This window comes from Carcharhinus amblyrhynchos, chromosome 11 (assembly GCF_965287045.1).
Source record: "Carcharhinus amblyrhynchos chromosome 11, sCarAmb.v2.hapA, whole genome shotgun sequence".
In the NCBI taxonomy this organism is placed as follows: Eukaryota; Metazoa; Chordata; class Chondrichthyes; order Carcharhiniformes; family Carcharhinidae; genus Carcharhinus; species Carcharhinus amblyrhynchos.
In genome coordinates, this window is record NC_137334.1 from 45,103,651 (window position 1) to 45,128,373 (window position 24,723).

General features: G+C 44.4%; 1 protein-coding gene across 1 annotated transcript in view; it reads left to right on the forward strand.

Moving 5' to 3' along the window:
- Window positions 1–24,723, forward strand: part of dnah9l (dynein, axonemal, heavy polypeptide 9 like) — a 443,144-nt gene that overhangs the window by 114,069 nt on the left and 304,352 nt on the right. Inside the window, exons 28-32 of the mRNA XM_080198977.1 lie at window positions 3,739–3,891; window positions 5,042–5,275; window positions 6,019–6,150; window positions 18,137–18,297; window positions 23,499–23,655. Of these exons, the coding sequence (XP_080055103.1) occupies window positions 3,739–3,891; window positions 5,042–5,275; window positions 6,019–6,150; window positions 18,137–18,297; window positions 23,499–23,655 (837 nt within the window). The remainder of the gene's footprint in view (window positions 1–3,738; window positions 3,892–5,041; window positions 5,276–6,018; window positions 6,151–18,136; window positions 18,298–23,498; window positions 23,656–24,723) is intronic.

Genomic DNA, 24,723 nt, shown 5'->3' on the forward strand with positions numbered 1-24,723 from the left:
TCAGATTATGGTAAGTTTAGAAACTCAGCCAAGCATTCATAATGACAAAATGATAGCCCTAGGGGAAATGTTAACAAAGCTCTATTGAAATTGAATGAACTAGTTATGGTGACTTCTTTCTAACTTATGCCCTGTCAATCAAAGCAATCCATCAGACTCTCACTGACAAATGCAGTCTGTTCTTTACAAGTCTAAAGCGTGGGAGATTTAAAAACTTAAAGATCACGATAGTTATATAGACCATATCCACCCTTCAAAAGCGTTCATGTCTACTGCATAAATTCGTGACCGCCATGCTGTAGGTTAAGGCTCTTGCAAAAGCCAAATGTGGTCTGTTTGAACTTAGCAAGTTCAGCTGAGTTCAAATGGCAGTATTAAGTTTGGGTTTCCCACCTATGTGAGTCATGATCTGTCCCTCTCCCCAACTGGAAATAGTTGGGTCCATCAAAAATGGGCACAGGACCTTTTTTAAAATCTTCCTGACTGCAAAAATCCCTGCACATACATTGAGTCCTGATCCTGTTCTTATTTGATGTCTATAAGTTACTTTCAACATAGCTCACTGTACGGTGTCCAGGAGCTGGTAACCTGGCTGATTTTGCTCCTCAATTCAAGGAGTACTAAGAAAATTCTAGTGCCCTATTGCCATTGTTATCTCATCATAGACTGGAGATTAAATCTAGGATCTTTATGGACTTCTTCCTTTATAATCCCTGTCAAATAACTTTATCAGCATTTTAGTGGTGTGATTTTTCTGCGTTCTGTGAAGCATGAATATGCTTTCTAGTATTAAATAGGCATTCTTCCTAGAATTAATGTATAAATCACCATTTTTTTAAAGTTTATTATTTCTTGGGATGTAGGTATTGCTGGCAAGTCCAACATTTGTTGCCCATCCTTTTTTGTCCTTCAACTGAGTAGCTTGCTAGGCCATTTCAGAGGGAATTTAAGAGTTAACAACATTCATGTGTGTCTGGAGCCACTTGTAGTACCATCTAAGAACAGCAGATTTCCATTCTTAAATGGCATGAGTGAACCAGATTGATTTTAATGATAATTGATGATAATTTCATGGTCACAGATACTGAGACTTGATTTATAATTACAGCTTTATTAATTAAATTCAAATTCCATCAGCCATGTTGGTGAAATTTTAACCTGCGTTGCAAGCATTAGTTTGGGTCTCTGGATTACTAGTCCAGTAACATCACTACGCCACCATCTCAGCTTCCTGTGTGGGATAAATTAATCTTTTGTTTAATCTCTGCTTATCTCTTTGCTTTTCTTATTCTGGTTTGTATATTCTGTTTATTAATGATAGAATCTAAATATTATAATAATACAGATTAAATTCCCTTTCTGGAATACTTTGAACATTTTGGATATTTAACATTCTTTGCTATAGTGAAGTAGTGGATTTCTAGGATTCAGTCATGCTGTTTATGCCATTTAGATGCTTGGGGTTTCCTCAGGGAAAAAGGAAATTATAAAGTCAGTCACTCATGCAGATTGCTAGTTTATATCTAGTTTGAATGCTACTGACACAAGGGGTTGTGGCATGTTGTTTACCTATGCCCTGATTTGTATGTGGTTGAGAATCTCGCTTTCCTCTCCTAAGTCCTTGAATTTGTGTCAACCTTTCACAGAACTCCATGTTTGAATCCATCCAATTTATTTTTTCCCCCCTGCCATAGGACCAAAATGGCTCTTATTAAAGTCACAAATGACATCCTAAATCATTGTGACAGAGGCAAAATATCCCTTTTTGTCCATCTTATCGGCAGCCTGAGACAGTTGATCACACCAGCCTCCTCTAGCTCTTAACCATTGTATTGCTGTGTGGAACTGTCTCGTTCCATTTTTATTTGTCTAAATGTAGCCAAAGATTCATCCTCATCAATGCATTCTTTTCTCATTCCCACACAGTTAGCTCTGGTGTCCCCCAGTTCTATCCTTAGACTCTTTCCATTTCTCACTTACACACTGCCCCTTGCTAACATCATTCAAAAAAAATTCAGTTTCCATGAGTTCATGACGACATTAATTCCAATAATGGTTAAAGGTGAAGAAATAAGTTCAAAGTTTGTCTTTTACCTTAACAAATTTATTCTCATACCAGCTCAGCAGAGTATCAACCTTCTTCCCCATATCCAGCTGTGCCCATTTATAGATAAACCATTTATAGTCACCTGTCTTTAACCCATGCAGTTAGACTAATAATGTAATTGCCAAAGAATGCAGTGTTGATTAGTTGAAGTGAAGCAGGATACTTGAGCTGGCGGCTGTGGGAATTCAAACAGTGGCTGACCAAGGAACTGCCCAAAAATTGGAGGAAAACCTGTAAGCAGAGCTACTCCATTCGTGTGTACCAGGTGCATCCTTCCACCCAGACCTTGCCCAAGGCCATGAATGTCATGAACTCCTTCAGGGCTGACATTTTCAAGAGCATCGCCTCCAACGCCTTGCACATCATTCATTACAACAAGCAGCACACCATCTTGGTCCCAGAGTGCCGTTGGCCTCATGCCACCGGGGGAATTGGTTAAACATGCAGTCTCTGAGAGCACAAAAACAGTCACCAAGTACACAATCTCCATCCAAATTGATCATACTGAAAGGTTAAAGATATTCATTGACAGACAACATCTGGCTAACCGCCTCTTCTGTCGACCCTGCTATGGTCTCTTAGTTATCAGATTGCTTATCTGACATCTAGTACTGGATGAGCAGCAATTTTCTTCAACTAAATATGGTGAAGGCTGGTTCCTGCCGCAAACTCTGCTCCCTTGCTGCTTACTCCATTCCTCTCCCTGACAACTGTCTGAGACTGAACATTACTCACAATGTTGGTGTCATATTTGACCCCAAGGTAAGCTTTCAACCACATATCCGTGCCATCCTTTAGGCTGCCTGTTTCCACTTCATAGCATTGCCTGTATGTGCCCTGCAACAGCTCCTCTGCTGCTCAATTACCCGCACATGCCTCTGTTATCTACAAACTTGATTATTTTATCATACTCCTGGCCAGTCTCCCACATTCAACCCTCCTTAAACTTGAAATCATCCAAAATTCTACTGCTTATGTTCTATCTTGCACAAGTCCCATTCACCCATCAGTCCTGTGCTCAGTGGACTGCATGGGCTCCAAATAAAGCAATGTCTTTAATTTATAATTCCCATTGTTGTTTTTAAATCCATCCATAGCCTTTCTCCTCTCTATCCATTGAATCTCCCCCAGCTTCATCCCTCTGAGTTTATGTGCTCCTCAAAATCCAGCCTCTTGATTATCCCCAATTTCAATCACTCCACCATTTGTGGCTTCAGTTGCCAAGTCCCTCAGTTTTGGCATTCCCTCCATAAACCTCTCATCCCTGCTTCCCTTCTTTAAGTAAAAAGTCTGACAACACCAGGTTTTAGTCTAAAAACTGGTGTTGTCAGACTTTTTACTGTGTTTACCCCAGTCCAATGCCGGCACATCCACATCATCCCTTCTTTAAGACAATCCTTAAAACCTATCTCTACTCCAGCTTTTGGTCATCTGGCTGAACACTTTACATTGCTTGGTGTTATATTTATGTTTATAATGCTCTTGTGAAGTGTCTTGGGATATTTTGTCATGTTGAAGGCACTATATTAATACAAGTTGTTGTAAGATTCTCTAAGTGGGGGGAATAAAATAAAATCTTAAAGAATGAATATGCTTTACTTTGAAAATGTATTTATCATCTCTCTAAACAGGTGACAAAGCATTTGCTTAAGCTATTTGATAATTTAGCTGATTTAAAATTTGAAAACAATGACAAGGATGGTGATACGTGTAAAGCAGTGGGAATGTACAGCAGAGAAGGAGAATATGTACAACTTTCATCATCCTGTTACTGTGAAGGACAAGTAAGTTATTGTTTGCTTATTTGCATTCTTGAAAACCCTGAATGCTGTGATCTAGCTTGACATTAGCTTTTTACAGAAAAAAAGTGTTATATGCAAGTAGTCATACAATAATCTGCAAAACGATGAATTGATTAAGTGGGTTCTCTCGAAAATCTACCATTAAATAACAAAGTATCAATTGTGCTTCCCCTAAAAAGGAAGTCACATTGGTCAAATGGAAAATTTCTTTGAATCGTGTTTCTAAGTTAATTACCATCTGACAGCAATTTATTTTGCTTCTGAGAGTTAACCCATCAAACCATTTCACTTTGACACCAGCTGTCAGCATAAGTTAAAGAACAATGTGTTGTAAATTGAATTGAATTCCCATTGTTGTTTTTAAATCCATCCATAGCCTTTCTCCTCTCTATCCATTGAATCTCCCCCAGCTTCATCCCTCTGAGTTTATGTGCTCCTCAAAATCCAGCCTCTTGATTATCCCCATCTGGGAGGTGATTTTCTGAACTTGCTGTGCCTGGCATGGATCGCACTGATCCTGGAAAATAGGGTACAAGCCTAAAAATTGTTTCTTGTGCCCGGCACCAAACAGTTTGCAATTGACCCTTTCCAATGGCGCAAACTGGGTGTAAGGTTGATTAGCATATTTAAAGTAATATTTACATATGGATAGCCCATTTGATGCCAGACTCTTTCAGCTCTCAGGATCTTCAGACTCATGGTCTTAGTGTGAGAATGGCAAGAATCACGACTGATCTTCACTAATGGAGACCAGATGTGATGACCATGCCAGGGACTTGAAGGCCGTTGAAGCTCCTGGATGGTCGAGGACTAAGCTGGCAATGCCCACCAGGCGCACTGGTAGTTCCCATCAAGCAGCAGTCAGTACCCATGCACTGCCATGGAATACCAGATGCTAGTGCCAAAAGAAAATGAATGACCTTGTTTGGGGTTCAAGGATTAACTGTCCATCCTGTCCTGCCACCAGTCCCATCTGCCGTACCTGCAATGCCACCCCCGGACACCCTGAAGTGCTGAATAAACTATTGCTGTTATAAGTCCTTGGTCGCCAGCTGTCAGAACTCAGCAATTTATAGTATAGAAAAGAAATAAGTTAAACTCCTAACAAAGATGCATCATGCTACGGTACTAGGCTGAATGTTGGCTGCGTAATCTGGAGGAGACGATGCAAACCACAGTGCACCAAGAAATCATGGAAGCAGTGGCTGCATATGAAGAGAAATCAAGAGATCAGTGGTTGTTTGATTACCCTGCACAAGTGGCTTTGACTGGCACTCACATATGGTGGACCACAGATGTGGGAATTGCTTTTGAGCGTCTTGAGGAAGGCTTTGAAACTGCTTTAAAAGATTACAACAAAAAACAGGTGAGTTGCCTTTAAACAGAAGTTTTCTGATCAAAGCTGTAAAGACCAGTACCTTAAATTATAGTGTCTAGGCTGCAGTGCTGTAGACTTTAGGTGGGACTGATTTAATTCTGTTATCTGTACATTGTACAGCTTAGTGAAATTGTGAAAAAACAGAAAATGCTGGGAATTTCCTCTGAGTCTCTCCCAGTTGCGCAGTATAACTTTGCTGATGACCTTGTTCATGCAGTCTAATTCGATTTTCCATTGATCATCCACCAAAACTACAGCCACTAATCGGGAGAATTTGAAGAAATTTCTGGCAGTTGTGTTGAACAGTTTTATTGATTACTTTTTTTGTTACATAGTGGGCTTCCATCTCCCATCATGCCCTCTTCTATCCATTGCAAGCTGATGAATGATTAACATATGTAGTCATTTTTAAACTATGTGTTTGTTAAAAATGCATTACAGGCTGTAAAACAATTCTGTCCATTTTTATTCCTCTGAGATGTTCTGGTAATAATCTTCATAATGTGAAAAGTATAAGATTCAGTTTATAAGATTAGACTAATTTGCATCCCTCAGTATCCATTAATTTTACTTCAGATATTCAGTAAGCACAGTTTCTATATTTTGGTTAATACATGAACAGGGGATGCCTTGCAAATATAACGCTTTCTGGAATAAGTAATCAGTTTATGACATGTAGTGTACTGTACCCTATCTTTTTGAGTAGTCAAATATAATTATTTTTATTGCAGATTGCTCAGCTAAATGCTCTTATAAACATGCTACTAGGGGAGCTCACCCATGGTGATCGTCAGAAGATTATGACAATCTGTACAATTGATGTACATGCCAGAGATGTTGTAGCAAAGCTCATAGCACAGAAGGTAATTTGTTGTAGCAATTACCCTAATGCATTCTTAAAAGCATAAAATAAACATAATTTCCTTGTAAAGGGGCTGCTCAGTTGTTTCTGCAAAGAAATGACAATGTTTTGATTCAGTCAGTTGCGTCTTTTCCATTGATATGTTACGTAATTACATATACTAGCTAAAGTACAAGATTTATTTTGTGGTATTTAGTGTAAATTCCTCAAAATTTTGACTATGCTTTCAGAGCCAATGTTTTAATGCATGTCGTTATTATTTATGCCTTTGCAGTCAGAGCTTACACAAGTGCAATACAACTGAAACTGGTTATATGCACTGCACATCATTACTCAATATTCGTTTGAATGTTGCATAATCTTGATATCTTTGTTTTTAAATAAATTGAATCCTCAATCTCTCTAAGCTGTGCATTTATGCCAAAGTGTTTTAAAATGATCTTGAAGAAAATACATTGTTTCATGAATAAATGGAGCTCATTTTAATTCTATTCAATCCATTAATAATTCTGTCATGTATAGAGCAACAGAATAACAGATGTTAGATTAAGATGTTCAGTGCCGAATTTATATGAATTAGATGGAGTTTTTTTAAAAAAAGCATTTTTCTGTTTCTTTTAATTACACATTACTTCTACCATATATCAAGTTGTATGATATATTTTTGTCAGGTCAATGCAATTCCAGACCTTGTTTTCAAAAGCCAGATGTATTCACTTTTGGAGTCAAGCAGAGTACACATTATAACAATGTTAATGGCAGAATCCTTAAAACATTTGAGATTGTTGTGCTATTTTGAAAATAAGTCTTACGTGCAATTGATCTCTGCATAATGACTTTTCAGAAAAAATATAAAAGCTTTGACGGCACAGTAGCAGTGGTTAGCACTGCTGCCTCACAGCACCAGGGACCTGGGTTCAATTCCCAGCTTGGGTCATTGTCTGTGTGGAGTTTGCGCATTCTCCCTGTGACTGCATGGGTTTCCTCAGGGTGCTCCAGTTTCCTCCCACATTCTGAAAGACATGCTGATTAGGTGCATTGGCCTGAACAGGCACTGGACTGTAGCAACTAGGGGAATTTCATAATAACATCATTGCAATGTTAATATAAGCCTTACTTGTGACCAATAATTTTTATCTGCCTTTATTTTTCTATATGGCCAGAGGGCAGACAAAAATCAACATTTTGTGCCCTTATATTTCTGTGACTTATTTTAATTTTGCAAGATTTTTCAATATGTCAAGAAATGATATATTGGCTTGGATTGTCTTCAAGTCGGGATGACTCAGGAATCATTTAAAAATGGCAGGCAGGTCCCCTTTCTAGGATTCCTGACCTCATTCCTGAGCTGTCTGATTTTCAAGAGGGCCTTCAAAGGGCGCAGGCTGATTCTTGTCAATAGCCTACATCTGAATCTCTTGACATACTGCTCCACTTTGGTGATAGGCATTCCTATTCCTTTGTAATTTTCATGGAGTTGTGCCAGGTTTTTAAAGGATCATTTTTAAAGGTTCATGGTCCTGTAGAGGAGTTGTGAATCTAGTCTGCATAAGGGAACCTTTTAATAGACATGTTCAGAAGGTCCTCCTCTGGCCCCTGATGCCAGATTCTGCCCTTCCACCTGTTCCCTATGGCCCCGTATACTCCCCAGCCAAACTGTGCTCTATCACCTGCCTCCTATGGCAAGCTTTGCCTTTGCACACAACTACGGCCCTTCATGCCTCCATGCCAAGCTCTGCCTTTCTGCCTACCACCACCCCACCCAGGGCCCCTCATACCTGATGTCAAGCTATGGCACTTCCATTCCCATTGGTATAGGATATGGTAGATCAGTGAACCCTATAGTGAGATGTGTACAAAAAGCTTTTTAAAAAAGTAACTTTACTTTAATAAAAGCCAATAAAAGTGCCAGTCCTCCAGATCCTCATTATGAATGGTTGGCTGAAAGCCCAGACAACCATTAAGTTTTTGAAGCATCTGCAGCCCAGAGAAACCATTTATTGATTAACAGCTCAGGACCTCTGATCTCTGTTATCAGTTTCACAAGGTTTGTTTAAATAATGTATAATGTGGTTTTTGTCACTGATATTTTAAAAGGTCTGGGTGTTTGACACTTTTATTAGCCTGTAATGAAATGATTTTTTCAGCATGGTAGTAAGTTATGAATGAATTATTTTTAAAAGTTTTTGTTTAAAGCACATCCTACTATCACTATTGGTTTATTGGATCTATATAGTGTATAGTGGGTCACTGGGCATGGAAGTGCCATAGTGTGGCATGGGGCATGCGAATCATAGGGTGTGGGTGGAAGGTCAAAGTTTGGTATAGTGGCCATGGGATTGGATGGAGGGCATGGATGGAATATGGGGAGTGTTTGGAAGGTGAGGGAGTGTGCAGGGTGAGGAGAACCTTTGTGTTCTTATTTTAACTGGGACAAAGGCCCACAGTGCTGAGGTGGATCCTGCCTCTGCATCCTGCTCTCCCTGTGGCTGCCTATGAACTTTTTCCCGGGTGCAGTGGCCCAAATCCAACCTAAACCAGCCCGTCAGCAAAGAAAAGTATGCCTTTGTAGACATTTGCTTCCGAGGTGCTGGGCTGAGCCAGGAATTTTCCTAGGTTCCACTACCTGTCAACTTTAATGTCCCAAATACCTTGTGTTGAGTTACATGGTAATCATTTTTTTCCCTGCATCTTAAATTGATAACTTCTTCCTATGTTTACATGCCGAAAATGGAAGAGATGCTTCTATAAGCAACATTGTTGAATTTTGCAAGGATAATTTCCAATTCAGGAAATGCAAAAAACTAATGTTATGGAAAAAATTGTTTTGTTTATCTTGTTGTCTACAAGTTGTTACCATTTGAATTTTTTTATCACACTATTTCATAGGTGCTACAAAATGACCATATAATGTAATATTAACAACAGTTTTATAGTTCAATATTGAATACCATTGAATTGGTAAATTTAAACTTTTGGGGGCGATTTTACCATTGAGTTACACCTGTTTTCAGGCATGAAAATTTGATAAAGTCAGGTGGGAGGCAAGTAGCGCAATCTGCACCTGCTTCTGTGCTGGTTTGCACATTACCAAGGCCCGAAAATGGCTGCGATCGGGAACCCACCCAAAACGGGCGATGGCTATTTTAAATATATTTGCATTGATTTCAATCCACTTAATGAGCTGCATGCTACTTTACCAGCACATCTGCCTTTACTACGCATTCGCCAGTCTGGAATCGGCCTGGAACAGACATATTCCATAAAAGTCCAATTCAGGTGCTCCATCAATGAGAATTAGTGAGGTGGTGGATGCTAACTGTCAGATGGCTCCATGCTCCTTTATAGGGGTCCTTCGTGGTGGACATTTTGTTTTTGATCCAGGGGGGCTCTGCAAGTGTGTGTAGGAGGTTGGGGGCAGTTGCTCAGCTGGGTGTTCAATGTCCAATTCGCAGCATGGACCTGGGTCTCAGCATTAACATTGGGCTGAGTCCCAGAATATGCAGTACTCTTCCAGCTGAAGGATGTGCATAAACCAATGCAAATTGCACTGCTGCAGCCTCAGAACTTTTCAAGGAGCTGTGTTGCTGGGGAGCATGTGGGTGGGGAATGGGGTTCTGTGTTACTGAAGGGCATGTGGGTGGGGGGAATGGGCAGTATGAGCAGCATGTGTTGCTGGGTTAGGGGCAAGCAGCGTTCCTTAACCTCTCCACATGCTTCTCTCCTTCAAGCCCTCCACTCCTTCATAGTGACAAGGTGGCTTTTGTGATGCAAATTGATCTTGCGGTTCTTTTGGTTGCTGCTGGAGCTGAGGAGGAGGAGCATGAGGAAGAATTGCGGGTACAGGAGGCCCACTCACAGTAGAGGGAGACAACCACTAGAGCACCAAAGGCTGCCATTTGCCTGGGGAGGGGGTTGCAGGAGAAGGAGGGAGCAGAGACCCCAACAGTTCTGCACACGAGTGGTTTGAACAGATGTTGGATATTGTGTGCTGCTGACGGCTGCACCTCTGAAGGGAGTCAGTGCAATAACTGCGCCATTTGTTGCAGGATCTGGCACTTCGGGACAGGGGGGTCCCCCATCCTTGGTGGCTGTTAAATTGATGGCCGCTCTGAACTTCTACGCCATTGGGTCCTTCCAGACCCCAGCAAAAATTTATTTCACAGTCAGCTGTCCACACCTATGTCAAGGCCGTCATATTGCCCGGGCTGCGTGATGCATCAAATTTCACCTGGACCAGGCCCATCCGGAAGTCTGGGCTGCAGGGTTCGCGGCCATTATGGGGACGCCTAATACGTAGGGGACCATCGACTGCACACATGTCATCTTCAAGGCCCCACTGTAGAATCCACTAAGATTCATCAATAGAAAGGGGTTCCACCCCCTAAATGTCTAACTGGTTTGTGATGAACATCATGCACATATGAGCGAGACATCCTGGTTGTGTGCATGACAGCTTCATTCTGAGGAGCTCAGACATACCGGAGGCCTTTGAGGAGGAGCCGAGGCTGTGGGTGTGGCTCGTGGATGACATGGGTTACCCAGTTCGGACACGGTTGATGACGCCTCTGCAGAGAAGCCTGTGACTGACGCGGAGGCCTGGTATAATGAGGCTTATGTAGCCACTCTACAGTGGAGAGATGCGTAGAGCTCTTGAAAATGCGGTTCCGGTGCCTGGACTGCTCTGGCGGGGCCCTCCAATACAGCCCCCTGATTTCTTCCTGCATTGTATTGGTGTGCTGTGTCCCACACAACCTGGCACAGTAGAAAGGTGACCTTATGGAAGAGGAGGAGAACATGTAGGCCGACAAGCCGGATGTTGCTGGGGAAGAGGCCCCCAGCAGGAGGAAGAGAACCATGTCGAACGATACCCCCGAGGTGCTGGAGGGCTGGCAGCTAGAATGAAACGTGCGAGGGAGGCCCTAATCATCAGGCACTTCGCTAACTAGGGGCCTGTGTCTGTGCATGTAGGTTCCATTCCCCACCCTCCCAAGTTCTTCTGTCTCCTGCAACATTGTCACACCAGAGTGGTGGGCCCTGATACGATGTGTTAACTAGTTTCGTTGGCAGACAGGAGGGTGATGAAGACTCGCTAAGCACCATTGTGATGATGCCCTGGTGCAAACTAGTCTAATTCCTACCTGAGCTCCGCATGCACGCTGGCGAATGGGCAAAGGATTAGTGAACACCCATACAGGGCCCTGGGCAGGTTGCGGGGGGGGGGCCGGGGGGGCCGGGGGTGGGGGCGGGGGCGGGGCCGGGGGGCGGGGCGGGGTGGAATTGTGTGGGTTCTGGGGAAGCGTGGCCTCATTTTTTCAGTGACACAATGTTGAGCGGCCTCCCTAACTGACATCAAAATGAACGATCCTTTGTAAAGGGAAGAGGATTCCTGTTTTAGACAAATCTGAGGACAGACTGGTCACCGGTGGATGGTGAAAAAATATTTAATGATTACAATAAAGGCGTTTAAATAATAAATTCTAACGTACAAACTTGTGAAAGGAAAACGTTAAGGTGCTTAAAAATCTCTCTAACTGGTGCTGCCCTTTACCTGTGCCATCTTAGTGCAACTACAACTTCCTAATCTTATGTGGCCTACCACTACGTCTACATATCTCTCCAGAATGTACATTGGAGGTAGAGAAGGCCAGCTGCCTACTTTGCTCCCTGTGATGCACTTGGCGGGCATCCTCTGGCGTCCCGGACTTTGAGGGCCCTGACTGGCTTCCAGGTGATTGTGACGTATCCGTGACATCCTCTTCATCCCACTACCCCTGAGATGCCCCGGTATCAGGAAGGGGGGGAAGTCAGAAGGTGTAGCCACAATCTGTTGGCTGGAAGGCCCCAGCATTGGCTTGAGCTCTTCCTCCTTCCTTGGGGTTCCTGGGTCACTCCATGGGATGGTAGTGTTTCTGCAATGAGCTCCAGTATCACCTGGTCCTACCAATCCTGGAGAACTACTTGCGTCCTACATATAGTGGCCGAACCCTCAGCAATGCCCATCTGAGTTGGGAGCCACATGTCAATGGCCGCATCAAGTGCCCTCTGAGATTGGCTGAGGGGCTGCAGAGCGTGGCCCATAGTCCTCTGTGACTGGGTCACGTTCTAAAGGGCTGCTGCCGCAGCCCGCTGTGTCCCTTGGCTGTCCCACTGGATCTCATGCAAGCTCTTGAGCCTCTCAGCCAAGGGCCACAGAACCTCGGGAATCCTGTTGGGTTCCTCAGCTGTGGCCCTCTAGGACTCCTCTGTGGCCTACTGTGACTCAGCCATTGCTTGGAGCTTGCCACTCATGGTGCGGATTCCATGTCCTGGGCTTTCCACTGTGGATGCCACCCTTGCTGTGTTGGCCTGGGAACCACGCAAGACAGGCAATAGCTGGTCCATCTGAAAGCTTTGGGACTACTCCCAACAGCCTCACAGTTGGTCCACTGTGGCCATTAGCCCCTCCTGCATGTCCTGGCTCTGTTGCTGCATCTCCAGCAGAGGAGGAGGGGGGGGTGGGGGGGGGGGAGGAGAGAAGAGAAGTGATCTTAGTTGGCCCCAGGCTTATTGCTGTGCCTCTGAGTCCTCACCTCCAGCAGGCCCCTGCGTACCAGAGTCCTCGGACTTTCCCTCCTCCACCCAATGTACATTATTGGATGTGTCATGCTCACCAGAGAGTGACCCAGAAGCCTCACCTCTAACTGGACCCGCCCAACGTGTCAGTATTTGGGATGGTGAATTGTGAGATGGAAGCTGATGCCAAAACGGTGTCACCTTCAGAGGTCCCTTTACTCATATCCTCCGAGGACTTGTCCAAGCTGTCTGGGGCAGGAAGAGTGGGAGCCGCAGTGGGGCGTAATACGAGATTGCCCCGGAGCATCTGGATCTATTCCTGCAACATGGAAATAAGGTTAAATGCAAGGGAGGGAGAGGAACCTGGGATGCAAAAAAACTTGATTCACATTTCTCCATTGAATATAGAACAAAGCACAAAGAAGATTACATCACAAAAACAAGCCTTTTGGCCCTCCAAGCCTGCAGCAATGAGGCTAGCTATCTGAATTATAACCCCCTACCCTTCTGGGGACCATATGCCTCTATTCCCATCCCATCCACGAATCTGTAAAGTTGCCTCATCAAGGTCACTCTTGTGTTTGCCTCCACAACCTCTCCTGGTAGTGAGGTCCAGGCACCCACCACCCTCTATAAGTAAAATGCTCATTCATCTCCTTTAAATCTTGCCCCTTGCACCTTAAATCTATGCCCCCTAGAAATTGCCTCCAGTTGAGTGGAAGTGAATACTCACTTATTGATTCCAACCTGACCGCGCTGTCGCTGACAGCCTGGATGTCCCCTTTTCTGGACTGCTCTTCAAAGGGGGTGAAGATCCAAACCTCACAACCCCATGTCTTCGCCCTCTGTTGGGTGTTATAGTCAGGCTTCTCCTGTGGGGATGATGGCATGACTCCTTCAGAGTATCATGGCGTGGCACTCAGAGGGCAAGCGCAGTGCTATTCTTAATGGAGGGTGGGAGAAAGGGGCATGGGGATCAGGAACTGGAAGCATGCAGAGTGCTAGGGGTGGCGGGGCCTGGGGTTGATTTGGGGGACGATGCTAGATAGGGTTAAACACTTGACCTGGTTGCCCAGATGAAGTCTTTGACCTTTTTTTGCAGCACTGCTTCCCTGTTCCGGGGGCCAGTGCCCTGCCATGAACTGAAGTGGCACCTGCCTCTCAGGCTGCGTTTCCATCAGCCTCCCTGCGTCTGCGTCCCGCTGGGCGAAGACAATGTCATGCCTCACCTCTGTTGCACCCGGCAGCCTCCTGAGGTCCCCTTCCATGAATCTCAGTGCTGGACATTTGGTCATTTTATCCTGCACTGCCTGCTGCTTGCCCATCCTTGGTGTTTTTATGGAGCTGCTGCTTGTTAGGGCAGAGCATTCCAGCAAGTTAAATGCAGTTTGCTTGTTAGCATTGAGGGGACGGCAAGTGAGCACTTGCAGATATGCTGAACTGGGCGGGGGGGATTGCTGGATCAGTGCCTCTATGATGATCGGGGACGGGGTAAGAGAGGGAGGTATCATACAGTATTCGAAGTCAGGGGGAGATGGGGGCCTTGTGCAGATGGGTCTGGGGTGGGAGATCACCCGCCTGAGATGGATTGGGGTGGATCATTCTACCTGAGATGGATGGAGGGGGTAGGATCACTCTGCCTGCAATTGGTGGGGGGGAGGGTGGGATATCACTCTGCCTGAGATGGGGGGGAGTGGGATCACTCTGGCTGTGATCGCTTGGGGGGAAGTGGGGACCACTGCCACTCTGCCTGCAATCGGTGGGGGGGCTGCTGCCACTCGGCCTGCGATAAGTTATTAAATTATACAATTTAATTCTTCCATGTCCATAGCTAGTGAACTCAACCAAAGTGTTGTAGTCAGTTTGAGAGCAGAGTATGCAATCAGCTAGTACTAACATCAGCCGGACTACAATCTCCACAGTTACTTTGATAGCACAGGAAAGAGAAAATTGGAAAGGATGATCCCAAAATTTATTCAAGGTTAAACAGATCCAAAATCCCCACTTTCCTCCTATTTTCTGTTTGTTTTCTCATCCACATGATGTATTGACGACATAATCTGAAAATAAGGGCAAATCTGCCTCTTCGTCTTCCTCAGTCTTTCATTATTTTCTGAGATCTGCCTATTTCTCTGAAACCCAGTCTTTGATCAGCTGTAATTTCCTTCAGCTAAATATTGGAAAGAGCAAAACCATGATCTTGAATGGCAGAGCAGGCTCGCAGGACTGAGTGACCTACTCCTGCTCCTAATTCATATGTTTACCATCTTCAACCACTTTTACAAATTCTATCCCCTTGCTACTAATTTTGTTCCCCTCCTTGAATATTCCCTGGTTGAACAGATGATTGTGTTTTATTTGTTCCTGATTTGAGCTTTCATCCTTTCCAATTTTCTCTTTCCTGTGCTATCAAAGTAACTGTGGAGATTGCAGTCCGGCTGATGCTAGTGCTAGCTGATTGCATGCTCTGCTCTCAAACTGACTACAACACTTTGGTTGAGTTCACTAGCTATGGACATGGAAGAATTAAATTGTATAATTTAATAACTTATCGCAGACCGAGTGGCAGCAGCCCCGCCCACCAATCGCAGGCAGAGTGGCAGTGGTCCCCACTTCCCCCCCAAGTGATCACAGCCAGAGCGATCCCACTCCCCCCCCCATCTCAGGCAGAGTGATATCCCACCCTCCCCCCCCCCCCCCCCCCCCCCCACCCAATCGCAGGCAGAGTGATATCCTCTCAGCCAAAAAGATCATTGATTTCCACCTCTTTAGCATCACCAAATGCTGCCCATACCTCAACCCATCTGCCACTGAAATATTTGTTTATGTTGTTGTCATTTCCAGATTTGAGTATTCCAATGACCAGCATCATCTCCCGATCTGTAGACCAGAACTTCGCTGCCCCTTCCCTATCCTGCATCAAGTCCCACTCACCCATCACTCTTATTTTCACTGACCTTTTGACTATGGGTCTCCAAATGCTTGAAAATTAAAATTCTCATAATTGTGTTTAAATCTCTTTCTGATCTCATGCCCCCCTCTTGTCATTACATTCTGCAGCTACGAAACTTCCATAGACACTCTGATTCTCTCACTCTGGACTTTTGTACATCCTGCTGGCTTCAACCTAACATTAGCAGCTGTCTTTATTCTGCTTGGATTCATACAGTGGAATTTCATAAGCCCCTTTGCCTCTTCAGCTTTCACTTCTCCTAGTTTGAAACCCATCTTTCATTATTGCATCTCCAAAGAGCTCAGTGCTCATTTTTTTTCCCTTATACTTATGTGAAATACATTAAAATATTTCTCTGACTTTAACTGCTACATAAATATGGGTTGTTCTATATTTTTCCATTCTGTTCTCAGTCAGGATAGAACTGTTCAGTCAGGCACCCTCATATTCATGTTGCAGTGCTGGTACTTACGAGTGAACCTGTATGGTTCCCATTTATTACTATCCAATGTCACAAGTGTAGTGTCTTTTGAGCACAGGATCAGGTTCAGTTGTGATGTCTTCATTGCTGAAAGGCCCATTCAGGCTCATTGTCTGGTGTCACGTACATAGTCACTTGAACAAAGTACTAACCAAAGTGCTTGAAGGTACCTGTGGAGCCATATGACTTTAAAAGTTAATAGTAAATGCAAAGAGGATTAGTGGAAGAACGAGTGTAAAATTATCAGTACAACAGTTGCCCGTTAGCTTTTGATGAAAGTAGCATGCTTTTGTTCATTTCTCAAATGAAAGACAATGGGTCTGATTTTACCATTGCGGGCGCGGAAACATGGTAAAGTCGGGTTTGAGGCCATTAACGTAATCTGCATCCACGCAAATGGCCACTTTACCGAAACGCGGGCATGGCAGCAATTCGATTCACGCCCAAAACGGGCGCAAGTGATTTAAATGCATTTGCACGTATTTAAATTGAATTAATGAACTGCCAGCCCAACCTTATCAGCGTTTCCCTTTTTATCACTGCATTTGCCAACCTGGAACCGCGTCATAATGGACGTGCTAAATAAAAGTCTGAATTGGGTGCTCCAGCTGCTGAAGAATGCTTCCAGCGGCGCTCTGACTCAGATCAGTGGCGGGTGGGGGAGGGGGGAGGGAGGAGGGAGGCCAGATCATTCTCTGGTTTGGGGAGGAAGGGGAGTAAGGCCAGATCGTTGCCTGGTTAGGGGCTGGGGAGAGGAGAAGGAGGGTCAGCTGTATCTCCGGTGAGGGGGCAGATAGATCTCTGGTGGTGATGGGGGGGCGAGGGTGTGGATCTCTGGGGCGGGGGCAACAGATATATTTCTGGTGGGAGTGCAGGGGGGGGCCTGGGGGGTCTGCTGCAACTCTCTGGGTGATCGGTGGGGGGAGGGGGCAGGGTTGGCAATCAGTCTGGGTAGTGGGGGGGGTTGATGGGGAGGACAGCGATGTGTGTGGGTAGTAGGGAGGTGGATAAGGGGGGCAGTGATGTGTGTGAGTAGTGGAGGGGGATGGATAAGGGCAACAGCGATGTGTATGGTGGCCATCACTCCCGCTTTTCACTCCCTGGCTGCTTTTCTGCTTTCTGCGGCCGGGGAGTGATCTGACGTGGGTGTGCTTTTTCAAATCTTTTTCTAACTACGCATGTGCAGTTCAGAGCTCCGATGGTTTCGGTGGCACTAAGCCCCGCCCACAGCACAAATGGGACTGGAGATGGTTGAGTGCGTATGGGGTCACCTGAAAGCAGATTTCTAAGTCGGATCTGCATTATGCCCAGATTCAGCATTTGGAATGAAATTGGTAAAATCAGGCCCAATTGGTGGAAATTTCCAAAAAAATGGTCAAGTGTCAGCTTCTGACTTTTGACGCTCTGTTAAAAAAAAGTGGGGGAGGGGGATCAATGCCCAGCCTTGGCTTTCAATCTGTAGAGCCTCCAGACATCTCCGTCCCCATGCCATGGTCAACACAACTGGTTCTCGATTTCAAAACACTGTAGTGGATTGCACCGATGTGATATCACGTGGCCAGGGAGGAAGCATTCCATGGGGCTGGATTGTGCAGCATCAAGCCATTTAATATTTTAGTTAATGTAAATTTGTGCTAATCAGGTTCATGCTCTTTGTGGGAATGAACCTGATCACATCATTGGCGGAAGGTGAGGAGAAGCTCAAACCAATATTTCGCCAGTGCAAATCCTGTTGTGGCCCACTTGTGAAATTTGGCGGCCTTAATGGGATTTGCACCCAGAGCAAACAGGTCTGCTAAATCTCGCCCAATGCCTTTTCAAAAGATAGGCGCTTTAATTCAGGTGCATTTGCTTTTAAATTACTCAAAACTATAAGATATCTGATAAAGAATAAAGAAAAAATATAAAAATGGATTAGCTATTTTATGTAAGAAATTGCAAGGAATACACCGTTCAGATATGGTTTGTGTAATTGTTCAATGTTAATTTTTTTTCTAGGTCACTAATAGTCAGGCGTTTGCCTGGCTATCACAACTGCGACAAAGATGGGATGATAATCAACGACACTGTTTTGTTAATATCTGTGATGCTCAGTTTCAGTATTCATATGAGTATCTTGGTAATACACCTCGTTTAGTAATTACTCCTCTGACTGACAGGTGAGCCCTGTATTGACCTACGTACTTGTTCGTCAGTTCTTTGTGTCAAAGCATATTAAGCTAAAAACTTGAAGCAATTTGATGTTTAAATTTCTGTGAAGCCGGAACTGTATTCTATTGTTTAATGTTTAGTCATGAGAAGCTCCAAGAAAGACTTTTCCGACTCCACCATGAAAGAGGAAGATAGCTGTAACCCACACCAACTTAGATGCTCACACAGTGGTGACTTCTGGGTCACTCACTGGTGAGCACCTCACAGCTGAAGATCCACTGTAGGCAGAGGCAGGGAAGTCTTAGGGAACCAGCACTTGGAGGGATGCCAGTAGCCAGGACTCTGCAGAGCCTGTGGCTGATGATGTGCTCCTGGGTCCAATCATCCCAGAGTTGATGGAATTGCAAAGACACGAATGTCAGGAAGGGATGACAGCATCCCGCCTTGGACTACAAGGCTAACTGGAGGAGTCTCGTTGGCTTTCATCTGAGGAGATACTGCCATTACTCCAGTAGAATGAGGCGAAAACTGCGAGGATTGCAACCACGGTGGACAGCTTGGTGCAGGACATGCCCTCCATGGCAGACACGGTGTATTTTTCTAGATCTCACTGGAAGCAGCCAGTGCCATGACAGAGGACAATATGTTGACAGACTCCTCCAACCTTCTGTCCAGTCTGCACATGGCTTCTGACACTTCTCCCTGATGTTCTGCAGCCTGTCTCTGCAGGTCTGGTAGTTCTCTTATAGCCAAATCCAGAGACTTGTCATTAGTATGGGTCTGAGCAGGAGCCCGGCATCTAGAAATTTTCCGAGTGTCCGAGACCTTGGTTATCACTTCCTCCACTAGCTGTGGACCCATGTCAGTGATATACTCACCAGATTGTGACCAAGAGCTTACTCTAGAACGTATACCCACCAAGATAAATGTATCTGCACTGATGGAAAGTGCAGATGAACATTGTGATGATGCATCCTTTGAGGCTGTGTTCTCAGAAGTGGGGTTGGAGATGGGTCTGTGGATGGTTTTCTTTTTTTGCTTTCCCTTTTTGTGTTGGTACCTGGAATGGAAAAAGATTTAGTGGATGTCTTACTTCTACGGCACATCTGCCAACTGCAAGCAGGAGTTGCTGGAGAGTCCTATTTTACACAATCTTGATCCTTTGTAGCTGATTCTGTGGCTGCCTCTTCAAAGATACATAGGATTCTAATATCCCACATTCCATCACCTCCCACTCCCTCTTACTGTGGGTGTTCTTGTCCTGCAGACTGACTGAAGGACTGATTGTTATCCCAATGGGTGCAGGAGCAGTTTAGCAGTTTGCCATTATATGAATTTTCTCCAGTAAGTGATTAACAAATAGGAATTCTGCAACTGACGAACATTGACCGTATGAAGAGTCTACCACACATTCAGTGCACGTCCCATATGCTGTTGAATACTGCAACTCAAACTTCTGTCTGATATCCACATGCACACTTATATTGCCTGCTGCTCTTACGAATGTCAATTTTGCCATTTCCTATTGCAGAACACAATAGATAGTTAGTTCGTTCTGATTGCTGAGCTCTACTTTTGTGGTCCCCCTGGTGCTAACCTCTGCTGCAACCTCCATCCAGGTAGCTGTGGTCAGATGGGTGGGGTTCCTGCTGCCTTCCCTGAGAAATTGTTCCTACCATCTTTCCTGCATTGTTTTGTGGAGAACCTGCAGGGAGGCATCGCTGAACCATGGGCCACCTGTTTTCTGCTTTGATGTACTGATATCAGCAAAATCCAGAGCTCCTGGTTTGCATTGAGTAAATGGCTTTCTGGATGCCCTTTAAAAATGGCTGCAGGACCTTCAACCCTATGAGGTAAGGTCAGGTATGGCGATTTCTCCCACCTTCACCAAAAGATTTGCCTACCTTTTTGCGCATACGTATGTAATGACCAGAACAGTGTGAGATGGTACGTGGCCAGCCGCCTTGCCCCCGAGCACAATGCACTCTCACTTCCACTCTTTTCACCCAATTTATACTCCAGAATAGAAAGTACTGCTCATATTGTGAATAATCGAAGATTAGTGAAAGAAATGGAATCGATAAGAAAATTATCTAGAAGCTGAAAGTGTAAAGGCAGCACAGAGTTGCAGAATGTTTCATATTCCTTAAAATTATTGGAGAAGTGGGTATACCCATGTTTAATTTTATGGTAAAATTTACAAAAATGTCAACAATAACCTAGAAAATGCTATTAATGACATTAACATTCCACAATTAATGACAGGATTTCTCTGCACAATCCTGCCTGAAATCAGACTGTAAGGTTAAGAGACACTTCATTGTGACCTAATTTCCTAAATTGCACCTTCTCCAGCAGCAGCATCTTGCTCACCCAAAATATACAAATCGTGGTGAGGGAACTTGGGCCATAATTGCTCATTACAAATGATTGGTGTACACTGTGCTATCCTTGATACGTGATCACAAAATAGCTACAGATGAAGACAACTGTTTGCCCTGTCCTACCTCATCATTTGGTCCTCCCTTCACAGTTTTAGGGGGCGATTCTCCCATCCTGCTGTGCTGATTTTTTTTAGCACAGCAGGCCTGGAGAAGCACGCAGGGAGGGGGGGGGGGGGGGTGGGGGGCGATATGCAGGATTGCTGCATGTGTTTGCGCTCTGCCAGCGTCTCCCAGCGCCGGATTTCTGGTGCGGCCTGCTCTGTGCCGGAAGGCAGCAGGGAGGCAGGGCTAGCATTTAAATAGTATTTTAAATATCATTTAAGTGTTATTAGCCAGCCTGGGACTCAATTCTCCGGGCCCCTAGCATCTACCAACCTACCAGAGTGTTTCACTCCAACGGGATTTAGAGCAGCTCCCTGTTTTCGAGGAGCTGGTGGCCTGACTCTGCTGGCAATTGGGGCCCCCCAAGGAGGTTGGGCAGTGGAGGGGTGGCAACCCCTGGGCATGGGCATTCTTGCAGTGCCACCCTGTGCCCCCTTGCCCTGCCAAGGGGCAATGTGCCCATGCCTGGGGGCACCTTGGCACTGCCCACTGGGCATGAGGCAGTGTCAAAAGGGTAGGGCTTAGGGGCTGATTGATGGGGCACCCTACTGCCACTGTCATTAGGATGGATGAGGGCAGAAGAAGGCTAGTGATCAGGGCAGGCTGGGAGAGGAGTGGGATCTGCACTGTGGCGATATCTGCATTGCGGGGGATGGGTGGAGGGGCCTGGAGATTGGGACGGATCGGCTGAGGCTGGTCAGGGAGGGCCATGATTGGGCATGGCATGGTTGGGGGGCAGCACTGTGGGGGTCCCGGACCGGCCTCATATGGAAAGCTGACAGTTTGGGGCAAGTGCACAAGCACAGCGGCCTGCTGGTTTCCTGGGTGGGAATTGACCCTGCCCCTTAAAATTTAATGATATACATGCTGGTGGCCTCTGCTTTGCACAGTGTGGGTGATTCTAGTGTGAACTCCCACTGAAAAAAAACAGCGTGCATTACTCCAGTTTTCCTGAGAATTCAACACTTAGAATTTTTGGGAGAGAATTCCGCCCTTAAATTTTATTTATTAGTGTCACAAGTAGGCTTCTAACTCTTCAAAAGATTTTAAGCTTTTTATCTTCATTTTTCGATGCCTGGTCTTGACAATATGCAGTAAGTGTCCTAACGTCAGTTCAAAATTTGTCTTTTGTTGTTCTAAACCATTGTCCCTCCTGTTACAGTTCAGTCTATGTTTTTCAGAATTGCCTTTTCCATACTTAATTCTGTAATATAGTTCCATTCTTTCAGAAGTGATTCTTCCCACCCCCGCCTTCAAAATAAATCTAATATTTTCTTGTGACTTATTTGTTGAAGATCAGTCTAATGGTTCATCTTGAACCATCTTCAGGGCTTAAAAAGCCACCTCAAAAATCAGTACAGGTCCCACTCTGTTCAACCCTGTATATAAATCTGTATCAGCCACATGCAGCCACAAGTCCATCAATGCAGATGACATCTACTGTGCTTACCAAACAAAAGATTTTAAAGACAAAACAGTGCTCTTAATGATGATCTTAGTAAACTCTGAGACTATTGTCAAAACTGGTTCCTCAGATTCTGCCAAAACCGTATCATGTGTCTACCCCGTTAATAAACACAAGATCACTAAGAACGTAACCTCTTCCTGAACACCGCCACATCAAACATCATCCTGCACCCACCTATCTTGATGTCGTTTTGGACATCAAGCCACATTTTCAGATAGTCTCAATTAAACTGAAGACTCCTAATAATCTCATCAGCAAACTAACAGCAACCTCTTGGGGAGCCAACACCAGAACTTTAAGAACCTTCTGTTTGGTTGTCTGCTACTCAGTGGCTAAGTACTGCGCTTCTGTTTGGAAGAACACTGGCACTGCAAACTGATAGATGTCCAACCGAATCACACCATGAGGAACATTTCCTTCTGAGTAATCCAATCAACAAATACAAATTGGCTACCTGTGTTCTGCAACATTGTGCCACCACGAATCATCGTATAGCTAGCATAGCACAATTGCTTGAAAGAGTGAACAAAAAGCCTGAACCTGCCACTGATAGAAGCACCACCCATCCACCCAGCAAATGCCTCATCTCAAGGCAGGCAATTGGGAGCAACATGCCTGAGCTAGATAGTTCTGCTGCGGACGTGTGGAATGGCCTGTGGCACAACATCCAATAACATAGCCAAGAATCAGCACCTGGTTGATAATCCCAGATTGGAAATCCTAGGCTTTGACCTTCCGTGTGGCAAATGGGTCAAACTGAACAGGTTCGCACTTGGACTCTGCTGCAACAATTTCTTTTGTTGATGTCACTGTGATTCACCCCTGTGCAGCTGTGGTGAGATGCTACCATGGTGCGTATAATTGACGTGCAACCCTGGTATATATAAGTGTCCTGACCTGTGCTTCAGTGGTAGTCTCACTGCCCTACACTAGGCTGATGAGGAGGCTGCCAACTGACTGAAGAATTTCACGTTTGACATCTAGCTGTTCATCAGTGCATACAACAGTGATAATAGGGCTTAAATATCTCCCGTACATCCAATGACCAGTAGTGACCCCAATGCTCAGTGTGGTCAGATCCAGTATTACACAGTTTGAGCACGACTTTCTGTTAATTTGTACACTTATGTAATTTCTTACAGCATTGCATTTGCTCTGTTGGTTGCTGCTAATTCTGATTCTGATGGTTTTCCAGATGTTACATTACCTTGACCCAGTCTTTGCATTTGACAATGAGTGGAGCACTATCAGGACCTGCTGGTACAGGTAAAACGGAGACCACCAAAGACTTGGGGCGGTCTTTGGGTAAAATGGTGTATGTTTTCAACTGCTCTGAACAGATGGATTACAAGGTAACAATGTATATTGCTGCATTATGATTGTGACTAGAAAATTTAAACAGTAATGAAGTTGTGAGTTGAATGCATTAAGTTAAATTTATTTGAAAATTGTCCTCTAACCCAAATTATCTAAAAATTAGAATGAGTCCTGTCCCAGTTTAAGTAGGGTAAATTAACCCACTTTCTGTCACTGATATCTAATCCTGAAAGTGCATCAGTGAACATTGGATGTTGACTGTCTGAGGCTTGATTGTGATGATTCCCACCTGTTCCATTGTCCAATGCCTCTGGCTGTCAAGAGTATTTATGAAACTTCAGGAAAAGAGGATGGGAAAATACTTTATACTTTCCAGGCTGAACATTGAATTCAACAACTTCAGGGCATGAATTCTCTCCTGCACCTCCACCCCATTTCCATTTGTTTTATCGTGTTTCATTTACCTAATTTATTTTTATGATTTCAACTTTTTTTATACTTTTGTCTTGCTATCCATCTTGTTCCTCTGCAAACCATCCCCCAACCACATCCCACTAAGGCCCGAGAGTGTCTCAGGTTGCCCTTGACACTCTGCTTATTTTGTTCTGCCTTTAACACGTTCTGATCTCTTAATGGCCGCTGTCAGTGCCCTCCCAAGCCATGATCACCACAATTTATATTTCCTTTGTCTTTTTGTCCAGGACATCTTTGTCAGTTACCCATTCACTTTTAAAATCTTGTCCTATTTTCTTTGTCTTCAACTCTGACAAAATGTCATCCAAACTCAAAACATTAGCTGTAATCTCTCTCCACAGTTGCTGTTAGATCTGCTGAGATTTTCCAGCATTTTGTGTTTCTCTTTCAGATTCCATTTGTTTTTATATTTATACAGTAATGTTGATTTGCTCGGTAAATAAATTGTGTTATCAAACCACTTTTTAATATTTTATACTACTGTTGACTTAGACTTATACTATCACTGAAAGCAGTAAATAAATAATCAAATGAAATTAAAAATTGATTTCTTGATTTAAAGAGGAGTTACAGGCGTCAGGAGGGCAATACAATTGATCTTAATTGGACTTGTATACAAGCCTAAATAA